Genomic DNA, 18,874 nt, shown 5'->3' on the forward strand with positions numbered 1-18,874 from the left:
ATCAGAAGCCCTGCTGGGAGAGCCCCGCCCACTGTCTAACAACCCTTGATGGGCACCACGTTGGGAACCCCTGAGCTAGGTCCAAGTCCTATGAGGAAAGGTTGAAGGAGCTGGGGATGTTGAGCCTGGAGAGGAGAAGACTGAGAGGGGATCGGATAACCGTCTTCAAGTACTTGAAGGGCTGTCACATAGAGGAGGCTGCTGAGTTGTTTTCTGTTGCTCCAGAAGTTTGGACCAGAACCAACGGATTGAAATTAAATCAAAAGTTTCCGTTTAGACATTAGGAAGAATTTTGTAACAGTTAGAGCGGCTCCTCAGAGGAACAGGCTTCCTCGGGAGGTGGTAAGCTCTCCTTCCCTGGAGGTTTTTAAGCAGAGGTTAGATGGCCATCTGTCAGCAATGCTGATTCTATGACCTCAAGCAGATGAGAGGGAGGGCACCCTGGCCATCTTCTGGGCATAGAGTAGGGGGTCACTGGGAGTGTAGGGGGGAGGTAGTTGTGAATTTCCTGCATTGTGCAGGGGGTTGGACTAAATGACCCTGGGGTCCCTTCTATGATTCTATGACTTAAAACTCTGCCTGTTTGCATTTTGGCATGGCAATCCAGTGCCAGAAGGAAGCAAAAACAAAATGTCTTTGGTCTCCAAGAAATTTTCCAGTAGCTCAGGTTGCGTGACCTCTTGGAGCTCCGGGCATCCAGTCCAATGTCTTTTCGCTCTCCAAAGCTACTTACGCTTGCTGAAGTTCTTAAAACATCTCTCCCACACAAAAATTCATAGTCGCTCTATGAAACAGTGGCTGTGGCTCAGTGGTAGAGCATCTGCTCGGCATGCAGAAGGTCCCAGGTTCCATCCCGGGCATCCCCAGTTAAAAGGGACTTGGCGAGTAAGTGTTGTGGAAGACCTGGAGAGCCGCTGCTGGTCTGAGTAGGCCGACAAAAGTTCAGAGGTGTGAGCTTTCGAGACTCAAAACTCCGTCAGAAACAAGTAGGAACGGAGTTCCCTGAGCCTTTATATTCCAGTCAGAGAAGATGGGACGGGTGTTGCAAAGAAGGGACTCAGGATGCAAAGATGCAAGGCCAATGTAATCAGCTAGCATTTCTCCCCTGCTGTAATCAAGCGGATTTCATTTTGCCATGTACCTTTGCATCCTGACTCCCATCTTTGTGAACCTGCTCTGTGGCCCAGTGGAAGAGCATCTGGTCGGCATGCGGAAGGTCCCAGGTTCAATCCCCAGCATCTCCACTTAAAGCGTCTGGCAGCAGGTGATGTGAGAGATCCCTGCCGGAGAGCAGCTGCCGGCCTGAGTAGACAATACTTCCTTCGATGGACCTTGATAGTCTGATTCAGTATGAGGCAGGTTCATGTGAGAGACCTCAGCAGGGTATAATGCCAGACAGCCCACCCTCCAAAGCCACTGTTACCTCCAGGGGAACTGATCTCTCTAGCCTGCAGATCAACTGTAAATCCGGGAGATTGTGGGTAGCTGGGAGAAGCTTCCTTTGGGCCCCACCCGTAGGTTTTCTCTAGGGCACCTCGCTGGCTGCTGCTGGAAAGCAGGGCGCAAGAACCTCTCCTCCCTTGCTAACTTCTCGAAAGGCCCAGCCCCTTGAGGTCTAAGCAGTTTCAAACTCTGCAGGAACCAGCCCAGCTAGCAAAAGCCAGGGCCCTTGCTTTCAGATGCACATCTAACCTCTGGGCAGCAGGGGGAGCCCTAGCTTCATGTAGCTGTCTTGTATTTCGTGTACAAATTGTGCCAGGTAAGCAAATTTTCACAATGTTGTCTGTGCATCTGTTGAGCATGGACATGTGTGTGCGTGCGTGCAGTGTTTTGTTAGCCTGGGCCCTGGCAAATCCAGCAAGCACATGTCTCTGCTCTCATTCTCCGTGCCTGAGCCTTTCACCAAGGCAATGACCAGATTGCCTGGTTTGGGGACCTATAAACTTGTTTTTTAAAAAAATAAAATCAAAACCTGCTCGTACAATCTTGTAGGAGCAGGGGAAAAAGACCTCTCAACTCTTGCTTAACAAGGTAAGGGGCTGGGTCTAGAGATCAGCTTTCAGATCAGATTTTCTCTCATAATACCCTAACACGGGGTCACCTGCTGCAGCTGGAGGGTGATTCAAAACAGATAAAAGGGAGTATTTCTTTGCACAGCACATTGTTTATTTGTCACGGCCAATGGTCAGCATAAGCGCATAGTTAAATCATGGAACTCCCTGCCCCAGGATGTGGTGATGGCTGCCAACTTGGAAGGCTTGAAGAGGGGAGTGGACGTGTTCATGGAGGAGGGCTATCCATGGCTACTAGTCAGAATGGATACTAGTCATGATGCATCCCTATTCTCTCCACGATCAGAGGAGTTTGCCTATTATATTAGGTGCCGTGGAAAGCAGGCAGGACGGTGCTGTTGCAGTTGTCTTGTTTGGGGGCTTCCTAGAGGCACCTGGTTGGCCACTGGGTGAACAGACTGCTGGACTCGGTGGGCCTTGGTCTGATCCAGTGTGGCCTTTCTTATGTTCTTATGAGATGTCTTCTACACCCCTGGGTTGCTGTTCAGCCGTCGGCTCCCTGAACAATATCTCTGCCCATCAAGATGAAAGCAGAACTTTTGGGTCTAAGCAAATCCCTGGCAACAGAAGCGTCATTGAAACCAGACCCGGAAATGTCCATCCTCAGATAACGCCCTCCACACCATTAAAAAAAAAAAAAAAAAAAGACCACTTCTTCCCCTTTCAACCCACAAAGACAAAAAAAACACACAAGCGTTTTCTTGGAAAACAATTTTTTTTCTGAATATATGAGAAAGCCTCTCAATTTGATTGGCACGCTTACTCTGATACAAAAGGACACCTGAGCACAGCACACACACACACACGCAAACACACAGCCAGTACAAGCAGTATTTCCAAACCTGTAACCATCCTGGAATATATATATATATTTTCCTTTAAAGGGGCCGCCAAGTGCTTAGAACAGCCTGGCACATGAGACAGACAGGCTCAGTATTCTGGCTTCCCTCATGCCGTGTCGATTTCTCCCCGACCGCGTACACACACCCAAAAGGCAATGCCCCCCCCCAAAAAAAAATCCCAGCCTGGTTGCTTCCCCTTCTGCAAGTTCCTGGAAAATGTCCATCCTCCCACCCACCCCAGTGTCGGTACTTAGGAATGTTTTCAGTGGCTATTTGTATACAGTATGTTTAAAAAAGAAGGCTCTTGCTAAGAGAGGCAGGATTCCCCACTTGTTATGGGGGGGGCATTCTCGGTGCAGAACAGGAATAGCCCAGTGAGCGGCCAAACGCTAAATCGGGAACCTGGCACACAGACAAAATTGTGCTCAAGGAGGGTGAAACGTTTGCCCACCGTTTTCGACGCTAGGGAAAGCCGATCGGATATGCCACCGTTCTGTGCCCAAATGCGCGCACTCGGTGTCTGGCGCTGCCCGTTGGCATAAAAAAGGGGGCGCTGGCTTCAATCGGGAGGCTTATCCGACGGGAGCGGAGGCAGAGAAGTGAAATGTGTGCAGTAAGATTCCAGCTTCCCGCCGTTTCGGAAATACGATTTACGGTCCGCGTTTGACGATGGCGGAAGGCAGCCATTCCTGGCCTAAATCACACGCTCCCCTGCGGATAGCAAATGGAAATGGGTTCTAGCACCCGATTCATGGCCCGGAATGAGTACTGCCCGATCTTCCCGCGAAGCTGCGGCCAACTACTTAATCGACCCCAGCGCTGGCACCCCTATAAATCTGTCAAAAGAGGAATGAGTGAAGAGGGACAGGTACCCTTTCCCCCTCCCCAACGGATGCTAAATCCTCTGATTGACACCCGTGGCAGTGTATAAAAACAGAAAATGTAATTAAGCGCAGGCCTATCAAGAAGAAAGCTTCCGCGCTGGGAAGACAGTTTTCGAGATTGGCCGTGCTGACCTGACAAAGGGAGCTCTGACTCTCGAACGATTAAACACTGGAAGTCTTCTTAGACTCTAAGGTGCTGCTGGACTCAAATCCATGCTAGACGGATTCCTTTTTCTGCTTCCCACCGAGCTCTCAAGAGCGAAAAACCCTGGGGAGAAAGAAGAGATGGGAAACCTTCCCTCCTCCCAGCCAAATGCCAGTTGTTGTACCCGAGTGAGAGCGCAGGGAACTCATTGAGAGAGGATCCCAAAAATGACAGCCTCTGAATCTACACTCTTCTCCTGGTTCTGCACCTTCTGGTCAAAATGGCCTTGGTCAGCAACAACGTAGGATGCTTATGGCTCTGATCCCTCTCAGCAGTCCACGTCTGGCAAGTGTGGAGTTTGCCAAGCCCGGATCCCTCTACAGATCTTTTAAAAGCTGATCTACGCTAGCTGCAGAATGAGTTGGCCATCCCGAAGCAAGTACAGCGGATTGCAGATGAAAAACACCCGTTTATTTCCACGCAAGCGCATGGGAAGACTCCCTGCACAGCTAATCTAGTACATCAGAGAAAACAGATCTAGCTGAGCTCGTTGTCTACAAGCGGGGGGTCTCTTTTTTAAATGCCGGGGAGCATTTTTAAAGGACTCTGCTTACCATCCCTAATACCACCTCATTCTACTCTCTCACTGGGCTTCACGTGTAAATTCAGCCTTCCAGTGAAATATCTGAAGTTTGGTGAATGACCACAAACAAATGTTGTTAATCACCTAAAAACTCAGTATCAATCAGCACCAAAACGCAGTTCTCATAGTTCAATACTGAATGGCCAAAAAGAATGGAAACATTTTCAAGGATTCCCAAAATTTAGTGGGGTTTTTCCCCCCAATATGCGACCTTTGACTGTCAACGTTATCCAACTATCAGACATTCCTGCTGAAATAAAGTGAATTTGTGCCAATGAAACACCACAGATCTGATTAAAGTGATTTAATACTCATCAGCCTGGCTGATTTAATAACTGGCAGGTTAGGAATGTCTCTCGCCCCGAATAGGAAAGGCCCTCTGCTTTTGTGATTAACTTGCTGTTCTTTTGTGCATACCAACAAACCAGAATTTGTATGAAGTTGACCCGAAGAAGGGCATACCTGCTCAACTGAACTCTGAAAACTGCCATTTTGGTTTTTTTAAAAACCTGAATTCATGACATTTGTTTTTGGTACAAAAAGACCAGTCAAACAACTCAGACCTACAACAAAACCTTGGACATTTTAGTCGAACCATGCCCAGTTCCAGAGTTTGAGGAATCTTCCCCCGTGCATCCGCCTTTCTCGGCAAAAACCCTTTGGATTGCTCAATATTTAACTGTGCGCTTTTGGGCACTGCTGAAATCTGGAAGGAAAGCCATTCATTTAGCCTCCTGTCCAAGAAACCACCCAAGTGACTCCCTGTGAGGAGGGCCATGATTCACCTGTGGGGTGTGGCATGCTCCCTGCCCTCGGGTGAGGGAAGTGAACGGCAGGGCCCAATCCACCACCTTCTGGGTCTAAGGCAGCAGCGGAGCAGCTCCGCAAGGGATCGGTGTCCCTTGCCCAGGGCAACAAAATCACTTGAATCGGCCCTAGTTTTTATCAGATTGTAAAATTTGGCTGGGCAGATGAGCAAACACTCCCTGCTAAGAATTTATTCGCTGCACTTTAAAAAAAAAGAAAGGTAAATGCACACTCTTAAGTACCCAACTTAATAAACTTTTTGTGTAGGGGTGGGGGGGGGAATGAGGGCTGCCTAGAATGAGTTTTGGCTTTAATTCATCGTCTCACCAAAGGCGTTTTAGAGTCAGACTTAAAACACCTGTCCCAACCTGCAGTATTGGGGAAGGCTAGACTTTAAGACAGGCTAAGATCAATGGGATACAACGAACAGGTGTAAAGGGCCAGGGAAAGAGCAGAAGGAACCAAAGCTCTGATGCTCCACTTCAGACTTATTTCCGTTCAGACTCTCCAAGGCTTCAACCAGGAGGGAAGAAGCGGCCTGCCCTCCCCCTGCTATTCTACCCCCCACCACAAGATTGCAGTCCATTTAAAAAGGGGTAGTCCTGCCACACAGCCAGCCGCCTCTGCTGGACTGTACCACTTCACATTGATGTGTGTGTTGGGGGGGGGGTCATTCTTTAATGCTCCCCCGCTTCAGAAAACGAGCATGTCAGGGAGATTCAATCCCTAGCCTTCGCCTGCCATGCAAAGTTTTGGGCAATGTGGGGAAAGCACAGATGCATGCAAACAGCTTTCCAGCGGTGCAGCCCAGCTGAACCACACGATTGTTCTGAGCATGTGTTTTTGGCCCAAGCGGCCCAATTCTATTTACTGGGTCCTGCTGTTTTCCCACTGGGATGGCAACCTTTCTCTCGCCTTCGTGGGCTTGCCCGGTTTCCAAACATTGCAATCGGAATCCGAACTGCCGTGCCAAATTCAAAGTTTTTTTTTTGTTTTTTAAACCGAATCTTCTGAAACACACACAAAGTTGCTTGCCAAGCAGGAGGATGCTAATATTTACTCAGAAGTAAGCCCCTTCCCCTCCCCCTGGCTGCCCCTGGAGTTTAATGGGACTTACCCCTAAGCAAATGCAACCCTCCCCACCCTGCGCTGCCCCTGGAGTTTCATGGGACTTACTCCTAAGCAGATTGCAACCCTCCCCTCCCAAGGGCCATTCTGAACCGAGCTGAAGTAGGGAAGCGTCGATTATCTTTGAACGCTGGTGCTTGAGAGGACTTTATCCGGTTCTCGCTGTGGCCAAGAGGCTAAAGCAAAGTTTCAAAGGAATGGGGGGGGGAGACACCTCCTCTCTCCACGGCCAGTGCAGCTTGCTTGCAGGGAGAGAGACAGCGATTAAGAAGAGAAAAAACAGAAAAGGAAATCTCATGCGTTGTAGGAGACGTAGCTGGCTGTGAGAACAGAAAGCCTACTCTTGAGAAGCGCAAAAAATAAAAACTGGACAGCTGGACGTTCTAGCAAACAAAAAACAGGCCTCGACTAAACGTGTCCCCTTTGCTTCAGTTCCACTGTTTCGGAAGACACAAAATGTTCCCTCGTTCCGGCTGGTTGTAGTGCAAAGAGCAGAGACCCCACCAGGCACTTTCTGGCATGCGCACCCCCCGTAACCGTTCACCCCCCTCTTTTTTAAAGACCGATGTCAACGGGCACAGCCCGCCCTGAACATCCCACGGGAAAATTCCCCTCCCCTGGGAAGGGCCGACCAGCCGCACGTGAGCCCCCGTGCACCTTCCGCTCGATCGAAGTCTTGCTCTCAGATGATTGTGCAAAAAAAAAAAAAACCCAGCCGTTTTCCCCTACGCCCTAGATTGCCGACACACACCCCGTTGTGAAAGAGGCCTCCCCCTTCTTCAGCCGGCTGACCCTTTCAGATGCGGGAGGCGAACGTTACGGTTAAAAACCCCAAGGGGATTTGTTTACAGGGAAGAGCAGGGTTTGGGTTTGTAACAGAAATAATTTCAATACAGCCTGCCTAGTGTCAGACCACGATGGGTAGCCGTGTTAGTCTGTCACTAACAGTAGAAAAGAGCAAGAGTCCAGTAGCACCTTAAAGACTAACAACATTTCATACAGGGTTTGAGCTTTCGTGATTCACAGGTCACTTCTTCAGATACAGCTAAAATGTGAGTCCATCTTTCCTTAATTAGGGAAGAGTGAATTAGACCCACGTTCTCTAGGCAGTCTCCTGGATTGAATAGAGATCTGGAATTCCTGTCCCATTACCAATGCCAATTTCTCCATGCCTACTACCCCTCTGCATTTCATACCTAATCCAATCACGCCTGCTAATGTCATTTACTAGCTTTTGACATTTACATTGCCATTGTGTGTCTAATCCACTCTTCTCTACTTAAGGATAGATGGACTCACGTTCTGGCTGTATCTAAAGAAGTGAGCTGTGGCTCATGAAAACTCAGACCCTGGATGAAATTTTGTTAGTCTTTAAGGAGCTACTGGACTCTTGCTCTTTTCTACTGCCTCGTGACAGAAAGGGACAACATTCAAAGAGTGTCGACCACTTTTAGATGCATGGGGGGTGGGGTGGGAATTGTCAAATGTGTCCTTTCCCCACAAATTAAAATGTTCAGGGCCTGGCCCTACAAGAAAGTGACTTCTGGAATACCTCTTGTTTCTAGCAGAAGTATTTCCCCATGGGCATGTACCCCACCCACCCCCTCCAGCCACATATCCACGAAGGACACCGGGGCGTTGATAGCCTCCATTTAAAGCCTACTGGACACAGTGGGGTGATGGAGCTGTCCTCCCCCACAATACAATTTAAGTGCACAAGAGGTCAACGCTGCTGGATACCACCTCCTCGCCATGAACTTTCAACCCTCACCCCACCCCAAAAAGCAAAGCAACAGGAGCCTCATCGTTTTCAGACACACACAGGAGAAAAGTGGAAGAGCCGAGTTAAGGAACAGCATTCATGTTCGACATTTGGCAAGCTTCCCCGATAAGAAGAATCAGACTTAAAAAAAAATAATCCTGATTTTTGAAATTCCAATTTGTGCCAACATGGCAAAAAGTTGAGCTTCGCCACTGAGACGTGTCCAACTTTGCCACCCTGAGCCAGTCCCGAGAAGAAGATCGACCACCGGTCTCCTCACTTTCTCGCCAGCGTGAAACTTAAAGAGGATGTGGAAGTTGCAGCCGGAAGGGTCCAGTGTCCCTCTGTGTGGTCAGAGTAATTCGTAAAGCAAATCCCCTCTGGGTCTCTAGGGAAAAGGCCCCGTTCTTTCCTGTGCATAGCTTATTCCTCGCGACAGACCAAGAGATTTCCGCCACGCCGGAGTCGCTTTCATCCGACGGCAAAAGTCTCGACGTTTCCTATAGCGGGGCCTTCTTTGGCTGGCCCCATGTGGGAGAAACGGAAGGGGGGGAGTCTACAAATGATGAGATGCAGAAAGCCAGAAGGGTTTCCGGGGTACGGGACCGCTTCTCCGGACCATAGCCATGTCCTAGATCAAACGTGGCACCTTGGAAAGATCTCTTCGTCCCTCAAAAATCTTGCTGCAGCTAATACCTGAACAGGTGGTAGGGAAGGAAGCAGGACAGAGGAAGGGGCTGTTTCTTTTCCTTCGAACGCCAGCTTCGTCCGTCAGTGCTTGCCGAAGCAAAAAAAAGAAATGGCAGAGAGAACAGAGAGGGAAATTTCAGGCTCCCCCGCAGCACAACGGCCACTTTCCTCTCCTCCCGGGGCCAGTGGTTTCGCTCGGCTCTTTGGATCGGGCGGCTCCAGCCTTCACGCGGGACCTTCCGACAGGTAGGCGTCGAAGGCTGAGAGGCACTAAAGGGGAGGTAAAGACAGGGCCGGGAGGAGAACGGAAAGGGAACGGAAATAGCTTATTCCAAGAGGGAAGCTCCATATTCTCGTGTGCAGGCAGACCAAGGTGCCAGAAACCCGAGGAAAGCCGGAGGTGGGGGGGGGGGCAGAGAGGCAATTAAAAACAAAAAAACAAAGAAACGCAAGCCTGGATGCTTCCAATTCTGGGCTCCGGAAGCCCCGCACGGCACTCTAAGCAGGCCGCGGGGCCGGGGAAGGGCCCCCAGCGCCATCTTCCTCCTTCCTCGTATCCGAATAGCGGCACCGCCACAGTCCGGTCCGTATCAGACACTCCTTTTTTTTTCCTGAGCCAAGGCACAGAGGTGAGCCCCCCACCTCGGGTAGGGGAGTTGCCAGGGAGGGGGCAGGCGGACGGACGGACGGGGAGGTCAGGCTCGAAGGCACCAAGTGCAAAAAAAAAGAAAAACACACTGCTGGGACCGAGCGCGGCAGGCGGGCGTCACCCCTGCGGAAAGGGTGCCCCACTCAGTCGACGAAACGCTGGCAGGCCTTTTTCCAGCGGCAGGCTGTGCACCACATGTTCCGGTTCTCCATCCCGTACACCTTGCGGCACTTCTTGGCTTCGCCGCGTGGCTTCCTGCGAAAGGGGAGGGGGAAGAAGAGGCCAGTTAGTAGTAGTAGTAGAAGAAATAGAAGAAGTCGAAGAAGTGTTGGTTTTTATGTGGCGATTTTCTCTACCACAAGGGAGAATCAAATCGGCTTACAATCACCTTCCCTCCCCCTCCCCACAACAGACACCCTGTGAGGTAGGCGGGGCTGAGAGAGTTCTGTGACTAGCCCAAGGTCACCCAGCAGGCTTCATGTGCAGGATTGGGGAATCCAACCCAGTTCACCAGATTAGAGTCCGCCACTCATGTGGAGGGGTGGGGAATCAAACTCGGTTCGCCACATCAGAGTCCACCACTCCAAACCACCGCTCTTAACCGCTACACCACGCTGGCTCTTAGACCAGGGGTGTCAAACATAAGGCCCACGGGCCGGATTTGGCCCCTAGAAGAAGAAGTAGAAGAAGAAGAAGAGTTGGTTTTTATATGCTGACTTTCTCTACCACTTAAGGCAGAACCAAACCGGCTTACAATCACCTTCCCTTCCCCTCCCAACAACAGACATCCTGTGAGGTAGGTGAGGCTGAGAGAGCTGTGCCTAGCCCAAGGTCACCCAGCTGGCTTCATGTGGAGGAGCGGGGAAACAAATCCAATTCACCAGATTAGCCTCCGCCACTCATGTTGAGGAGCGGGGAATCAAACCCGGTTCTCCAGATCAGAATCCACCGCTCCAAACCACTACACCACGCTGGCTCTTAGAGCAAGGGTGTCAAACATAAGTCCCACGGGCCGAATCCAGCCCCTTGAGAGCTCTTATCCAGCCCATGAGCCAGCCACACACACACCCCTCTCTAGATCTGGGCTGGCGAGGCATGGCCTGGCCTGACCAAGTGACATTTATGTCATATCCGGCCCTCGTAACAGTTGAGTTCGTCACCCCGGGGTTAGAGGAACCCAACAGTAACTGCTTTGCCATCGCTCTCGCACTGGTTTTCAGCCCGCCCTTTGCCCCACAAGCAGTCCACACACGTTTTGCCCCTCCATTTTGTCCTCACAACAACCTTGCGAAGTAGCTTACACTGAACAAGGAGACCAGCCCAACCTCGCTCAGAGAGTTCACTTGCAGAACTGGGGGGCCTAGAGATGGTGGTTGACTTGATCCAGCAAAACGGTTCTTTTTAAAAAAGCAACACGCAAGTATTTTTTTCCCCTTCGTTTATCCTGCCGCTTTTCACTCCAGTGGGGCACCCAAGGAGGCTTTCGTCCTTCTCCTGTTTACCTTTTGAACATCACAACAACCCTGTGAGGTAGGTTAGGCCAAGGGTGTGTGACTGGCCCAAGGCAACCCAGCGAGCGTCTGTGGAAGAGTGCGGGTTCGAATCCTGGTCATCCAGCTCTAGCTCGACCCACCACACTGCTGAAGGCGGAGGCAGAACTTCTAACAACCAGCAGGAAATTGATGCTCTTAAGAACATGAGAACATAAGAAAGGCCCTGCTGGATCAGACCGAGGCCCAACAAGTCCAGCAGTCTGTTCACACAGTGGCCAACCAGGTGCCTCCAGGAAGCCCACAAACAAGATGGCTGCAGCAGCATTATCCTGCCTGTGTTCCACAGCACCTGATATAATAGGCCTGCTCCTCTGATAACTGGAGAGAATAGGTATGCATCATGACTAGTATCCATTTTGACTAGTAGCCATGGATACCCCTCTCCTCCACGAACATGTCCACTCCCCTCTTCAAGCCTTCCAAGTTGGCAGCCCTCACCACATCCTGGGGCAGGGAGTTCCACAATTTAACTACGCGTTGTGTGAAGAAATACTTCCTTTTATCTGTTTTGAATGTCTCGCCCTCCAGCTTCAGCAGATGACCGTCCGCGTTCTGGTATTACGAGAGAGGGAGAAAAGCTTCTCCCTGTCCCCACTCTCCATACCGAATCTATGGTGAGACCACACTTAAAATGCTCTTAGAAGGCACGTTCAATTTATGAAAACACAGACGTTTAGTTTTTCATTTGCAGAACCTGTTGGGAGATGAACTAAAGGACTGGGGGGCGGGGTCTCACCACACAGCCTGCCCTCCCCCATGAGAAGACTCACCTGGTGCCAGGTGCAGGCTTTGGCATGGAAGGGGGCACGATGGGATGTCCTTTGGCAATTGGCATGGAAGACGCCTGCGGGCGCCTCTCTCCAACATCAGCTGGCCGGATGGGAGTCAGGCAGCCCTGGAGGAGGGAGGAAAAACTACATGGAAACAGCACGGCCTGAGAAACCAGAAAAACAGCTAGGCCAGGTGGGCTCGCGAGCCAGCAGCAACACCACAGACCTCCACGGTATCACCCACTGGAAACCACCTGGACCAATTCCAAGGTATCCTTTTGAAATGAACAATCCAAGCCATGTCAGACAGTCGCTAGAGCAGGGGTCCCCATGGTGTCCCAGTAACACCTTTCCTGGAGCCCCCCAAGTGTTTTTTAGAAAGGGGTGGGGCAACGTGGGGCACTTGTCCAGCAAGGCTTCTGACGGGCCACTGAAGATCTGTTTGGCTGTTTGTGTCGATTAAAATCGTGTTGATTCAACTGCAGCTGACACCACAGCGTTGGTTTTATTCTGACTCCTCTTTCCCGGGGTATTTTTAAAATTACCCCTCTCCTGCACTTGGGCTTCACCAGTTATGTATGTGGCTCCGCCTCCTGTGGCAGCCATTTTGTAGCTGGCTCCACCTCCTGAGGTGGCCATGTTGCAGATGTGACCATCACCCTGTGTTATAATTCCAAAGGTGCCCACACTCAAAAAGGTTGGGGACCCCTGCAAGTCAGCTGCCTCCTGCCAACTGGGGGTGGGTGGGACCCAGATAGAAGAAGAAGAGTTGGCTTTTATATGCCGACTTTCTCTACCACTTAAGGGAGAATCAAACCGGCTTACAATCGCCTTCCCTTCCCCTCCCCACAGCAGACACCCTGTGAGGTAGGTGGGGCTGAGAGAGCTCTAAGAGAGCTGTGACTAGCCCAAGGTCACCCAGCTGGCCTTGTGTGGAGGAGTGGGGAAACCAACCTGGTTCACCAGATTAGCCTCCGCCGTTCATGTGGAGGAGTGGGGAATCAAACCCGGTTCTCCAGATTAGAGTCGACCGCTCCTAACCACCGCTCTTAACCACTAAACCACGCTGGCTCTCCAGATACTTACCGAGGGGCTTTTAAAAAGAACCGGCGGCAACGGGGGCGGGAACAGGGCAGGCTGCTGCCAAGATATGCTGATTTCCATTCCCGGGGGTGGAGATTTCAGGTCGGCCAGGAGGCCGGTAGGACCCGTAGCCTACAGTCGCAAAGAAGGAGACTGTTTTTAGTTCAACCCAATGGATGGTCACCTCGGGAGGGGGGTTGGACACAGAGATTTTTTGGCCCGGATCTTCTCTAAGATCCTGTGTGTGTCAAGTGCCATCAAGTCACAGCCAACTTATGTCGAGCCCAGAGACGAACAGAGGTGGTTTGCCATTACCTGCCTCTACATAGCAACCCTGGACTTCCCTGGTGGTCTCCCCTCCAAGTACCAACCAGCGCTGACCTTGCTTAGCTTCTGAGATCTGCTGAGACTGGGTCATCCTGGTCAGGGAAGACATTCTGGGATGACCTGAATTCTGCTACCCACTTGCCCACCAGCCGCATCGCAGCTGTCATAGAATCACAGAGTTGGAAGGGACCACCATGGTCATCTAGTCCAACCCCCTGCACAACACAAGACATTCACAACTACGTCCCCCCGCCACACCCCCAGTGACCCCTACTCCATGCCCAGAAGATGGCCAAGATGCCCTCCCTCTCATGATCTGCCTACGGTCACAGCATTGCTGACAGATGGCCATCCAGCCTCTGCTTAAAAGCCTCCAGGGAAGTACAGCTCACCACCTCCCGGGGAAGCCTGTTCCACCGAGGAACCGCTCTAACTGTTAGAAAATGCTTCCTAATGTCTAGACGGAAACTCCTTTGATTTAATTTCAACCCGTTGGTTCTGGTCCGACCTTCTGGGGCAACAGAAAACCACTCGGCACCCTCCTCTCTATGACAGCCCTTCAAGTACTTGAAGACGGTTATCATATCCCCTCTCAGCCTTCTCCTCTGCAGGCTAAACATACCCAGCTCCTTCAACCTTTCCTCATAGGACTTGGTCTCCAGACCCCTCACCATCTTTGTTGCCCTTTTTTGGACACATTCCAGCTTGTCTATATCCTTCTTAAATTGCAGTGCCCCAAACTGAACACAATACTCTAGGTGAGGTCTAACCAGAGCAGAGTAAAGCGATACCATCACTTCGCGAGATCTGGACACTATACTTCTGTTGATACAGCTCAAGATCGCATTTGCCTTTTTAGCTACGACATCACATCTTTAGTGTTTGGTCTACTAAGACCCCAAGATCCTTTTCGCACACTGTCAGAAGGAACCTACCTGGTAGGCGTGGTCCGTTTGGATATGGCACACACCGGTGGGTGCTGATTGGCTCAGGATGGTCATAGCTGCCGACGGGCTCGGGGGAGACACCAGGGAAACCTCCGGCTTCAGTGGAATCAGGGGGGTCTGTTGCACCTCCTCAAGGACAGGGAAAGCGGGAGGCACCGACGAGGTGGGGGAGACGGGCGTCAAGCTGGACAAGCCGTCTGTGAGGGAGTCCACGTTGACATCCAGCTCGGTGTAGTAGAAATCTTCCTCCCCGTCACTCTGGTCCAGGTCGGCCTTCCGCCTGGAAAGAGAGGGAGGGGCCATGGCTCAGCGGAAGAGCATTTGCTTGGCATGCGGAAGGTCCCCACTTCAATCGCTCAGCATCTCCAATTAACAACCAAGCAGCAGATGATGTGAAAGACCTTTGGTTGAGACCCTGCAGGGCTGCCGCCAATCTGAGTAGACAATACTGACTTCGATGGACTGATCGATGGTTTTTATATGCCTATTTTCTCTACCTCTTAAGGAGAATCAAACCGGCTTACAATCACCTTCCCTTCCCCTCCCCACAACAGACACCTTGTGAGGTAGGTGGGGCTGAGAGAGCTCCAAGAGGGCTGTGACTAGCCCAAGGTCACCCAGCAGGCTTCATATTTAGGAGTGGGGAAACCAACCCAGTTCACCAGATTAGACTCCGCTGCTCATGTGGAAGAGTGGGGAATCAACCCCCCCTTCCCGATTCTCCAGACTAGAGTCCACTGCTCCTAACTGCTACACTAAGCTTCACGTGCAAGAACAGAGAAGGGGCCAGAGAACCGGGGGGAGGGAAGAGGGGCTGTGGCTCAGTGGTAGAGCATCTGCTTGGCATGCAGAAGGTCCCTGGTTCAATCCCCGGCATCTCCAGTTAAAGGGACTAGGCAAGAAGGTGATGTGAAAGAGTCTGACTCAGTATAAGGCAGCTTCGTGTGTTCACGTGACTGGCCACGCTTACCCCAGGTGGATGGTCCTGATGTGCTTCTGCATCCCGGAGGAACTGCTCAACACCTTCCCGCAGTTCTTCCACAGGCACTTGAACATCACCTTGGTGGAGTTCTGTAAGAGAAGACCAGGCAGCAAGGACCTTAGCCCCGGCAAGCAGAACCCGGACCGGCAGCAGCCGCAAAGCGAGGCTCGTGGAGTCCTGGGACTGAGTTCACACAGCAACTTCTCAGGCATCGGGGGTTGATTCAGACAAGCCTGGGCTTTGAGCCCGATGAGGGAATGCAGCAAAAAACCCTCTGCCAAAAATCTAGGAACCAGAACCCTAACATAATCCTTGGCTCCATCATCAATCAAAAGGAAGACTGCAGCCAAGAAATCAGAAGGAGATTGAGACTGGGAAGGGCAGCCATGAAGGAGCTAGAAAAGATTTGAAAGTGTAAGAATGTGTTACTGGTGACCAAAATCAAGATAGTTCATGCCATCGTATTCCTTATTGCTATGGATGGGTGTGAAAGCTGGACAATGAAGAAAGCTGATAGGAAGAAAGTAGATTCCTTTGAAATGTGGTGTTGGAGGAGAGTGTTACGGATACTGTGGATCGCCAAAAAAACAAATCAGTGGGTTATAGATCAAATCAAGCCTGAACTGACCCTAGAAGCTAAAATGACTCAACTGAGGCTATCGTACTTTGGTCACATTATGAGAAGACAAGAAACCCCGTTCTCCAGATTACAGTCCACCGCTCTTAACCACCACATCACACTGAGCTTTCTTTAGTCAGCTTGTGATTCCATTCAGGTTTCCCTTCTTCCCAGGAGATGAGGCGGAAGGTGTTCTGTTCAGCTCCACCTTCTTTGGCAGCCATTTTGTATTTGGCTCTCAAAATCCCTAACACGCCCCCAGGGACAAAACGGTCGGGAGCCCCTGAGCTAGGTCACAGTTTGGGTCTTCCTGATCTGCAACCTCACGATCCGTCCCCACGCCAAGAGAAGACAGCCTGCAGAGGAGTCCACCCCACCCAAAAAGCGGGACCGCTCCCCCCCGCCTCCTCACCTTCCTCTTCCGAGGGATAGGGTCCCCGAACAAGAAGTGGGTCGCTTCGGTCTCCTCGATGTCCGACTGGAGAGACGACAGGAGGCTGGTGGCGATGTCGGTGGAGAGGGGTGGCGACGGGGTCGAGGGGGTGGAGAGGTCGCTCGGGGGGTCCCAGCTCCAGTCCCCGCTGTTGTTGCTGCTGCTGCTGCAACTCGAGGACATGGCGGGAGCTTCCTTCCATGGGTCGCAGCCGGTTTCTGCCGAGGGAGAAAGCCCCCCAGCCCCTCAACATGATGGAAAAACACACACACCCCAAAGCAAACTACTGCATTGTGCAGGGGGTTGGACTGGATGACCCTGGTGGTCCCTTCCAACTCTATGATTCTATGAAATCACACTGGGGATTAGCAATGGAACAGGGATTGGATCGCTCATCCTCAGTTAGCTCTCCAGAGACTTGGAAGGGCTGGTTGTTGCACAGAATTTTATTTATTTACCTGTTTATTTTATTTATTGCACTTATATGTTTTCTGTTGCCCCAGAAGGTCGGACCAGGACCAACAGGTTGAAATTAAATCAAAGGAGTTTCCGTCTAGACATCAGGAAGAACTTTCTAACAGTTAAGAGCGGTTCCTCAGTGGTACAGGCTTCCTCGGGAGGTGGTCAGCTCTCCTTCCCTGGAGGTTTTTAAGCAGAGGCTAGTTGGCCATCTGTCAGCAATGATGATTCTATGACCTTAGGCAGATCATTGGGCAGGGGGTTAGACTAGATGACCCTGGTGGTCCCTTCCAACTCTATGACTCTATGATCCCGCCCTCATTCCCGGCAAGCCAGGCTCAGAGTGGGTCATAACATAATCATAAAACATCCATTAAAACATACTTTAAAATTCCAAACTACATATGACAATAAAACAAGACGGCATTTAATTCTAATCTGAGGTCACTAGACAGGCCTGGTCAGCAATGGACCCCCAAACCAGGTTGGGGGGAGGATGAGGAGGCCAGCAATGAGGATCATGGAAAGACTTGCGGCTTTTTTGCGGCTTCGCTCACCTGCTTGCCCTGGGACATCCACCACCAAGGGTCCATCCATCCCAGCGGCACCCATAGGGGGCCTTGCGCCGCCCTATCAGGATTCATGCTTGGCTCTCAACCTTAAAAGGCCCAGGCACAGATTCTGGACAGCCGTGAGCCCATCCATTAAGAGGGCCGTTCTCCGCTGCGCCATCGCCCCAGTTCTTTGGGAGTTGAATCCACTGGCTGTTGTCCCGCTCCCATGACAAAATGCCACCTCTGGGCAGCTGAGGGAAGCCACGTGCCCTAGCCACACTAGTAAGCATGTAAGAACCACCCAGCTGGATCAGAACAGTGGTCTATCCAGACCACCATTCCCATCTCACACAGCAGCCAACCAGTTTCTCAGGAGGCCCAACAACAGAGCATAGAGGCCTTCATAAGCCCTGCTGGATCCGACCAGTGGTCCATCTAGTCCAGCATCCTGTCTCATGCAGCAGCCAACCAGTTGGTCTAGAGGACCAACAACAGGGAACAGAGGCCGAGGCCTTCATAAGAAGAAGAGCCCTGCTGGATAAGACCAGTGAAGGTCCCTCCAGTCCAGCATCCTCTTCTCACACAGTGGCCAACCACTTCCTCTGGAGGTCCAACAGCAAGGCACAGAGGCCAAGGCCCTCTCTTGAAATTGCCTCCCGGCATGGGTACTCTTACTAATGGCAGCTGCCTGCCCTGGGTTCAAGGATGGCACAAGACTGTCTGGCAGACTCAAGAAAGCTGGAGTCAATATTTGCGGAAACCAGAAAAGTCGTACTGGTATGACCTTTCCCCAAGCACCAACCTGGACCCGGGGTACCACCCCCGGGGGGGGGGGGCATCGCCCAAGGAGCATTCCCGGGTTAGGCCCCAGGCCTCTCCCGCGGCCAAGCGGCGTCCGCTGCCTCCAGCTCTTACCTGCACCGAAGCTGCTGGGTGGGTTGTTCAGCACGACGGGGCTGGTGGACAGGCTGGTGAGGACGGCGGCGGCCATCACCTCGTCGATCCCCGCCTTCCCCGAGAGCTTCCTGAGGGGCAGAGAGAAATGTCATCAAGAGCGTCGTCTGGCCGAAATTCACACCCGCAACCCTGCCTCGGCAGCAATGCACATTCACCCCGTTGGGCAGGAAGAGTCCGTGCGCGGGCCTCCGGCAGACCAGTCAGAACCCATCACAAAATCCTCAACCAAAGCAATCAATGTATTTTGCATCTTCGTTTAGTTATATCCTGCCTTTATTTATCTATATCACGCTGAAAACAAGAAGGTTTGGTTCTGCCTTAAGTGGTAGAGAAAGTCAGCATATAAAAACCAACTCTTCTTCTTGTTGTTCTTCTAGGGGCCAAATCCGGCCCGTGGGCCTTATGTTTGACACCCCTGGTCTAAGAGAAAGTCGGGCACATAAAAACCAACTTCTTCTTCTTCTTTCTCCCCAGATGGGACTCAAAGTGGCCATTAGAAGGCCGTTCTTTCCCTCCGTTTTCTCACAACCCTGCGAGGTAGGCCAGTCTGAGTTTGTGTCAGGCCCCA

General features: G+C 51.5%; 1 protein-coding gene across 1 annotated transcript; it reads right to left on the minus strand.

The window, feature by feature from the left end:
* Nucleotides 1-9,765: 9,765 nt before the first annotated feature.
* Nucleotides 9,766-18,370, minus strand: SLC2A4RG (SLC2A4 regulator). Its single transcript, XM_056845300.1, has 7 exons — nt 18,265-18,370; nt 16,316-16,554; nt 15,273-15,373; nt 14,291-14,582; nt 13,032-13,160; nt 11,946-12,070; nt 9,766-9,877 (listed from the first exon to the last, which is right to left on the minus strand). Exons 1-7 carry the CDS (start codon nt 18,338-18,340, stop codon nt 9,766-9,768), a joined length of 1,074 nt encoding a protein of 357 aa, XP_056701278.1. The 5' UTR covers nt 18,341-18,370.
* Nucleotides 18,371-18,874: the final 504 nt, after the last annotated feature.

Source organism: Euleptes europaea, chromosome 2 (genome assembly GCF_029931775.1).
Source record: "Euleptes europaea isolate rEulEur1 chromosome 2, rEulEur1.hap1, whole genome shotgun sequence".
NCBI lineage: Eukaryota > Metazoa > Chordata > Lepidosauria > Squamata > Sphaerodactylidae > Euleptes > Euleptes europaea.

Excerpts from the sequence above, each read along its gene's own strand:
- SLC2A4RG (XM_056845300.1), bottom strand. The coding sequence starts at position 18,340 with ATGGCCGCCGCCGTCCTCACCAGCCTGTCCACCAGCCCCGTCGTGCTG. Across the intron at positions 16,555-18,264 it reads ACCCAGCAGCTTCGGTGCAG|AAACCGGCTGCGACCCATGG; the intron begins GTAAGAGCTGGA and ends CTCCCTCGGCAG. Across the intron at positions 9,878-11,945 it reads AAGCCTGCACCTGGCACCAG|GAAGCCACGCGGCGAAGCCA; the intron begins GTGAGTCTTCTC and ends CCCCTTTCGCAG.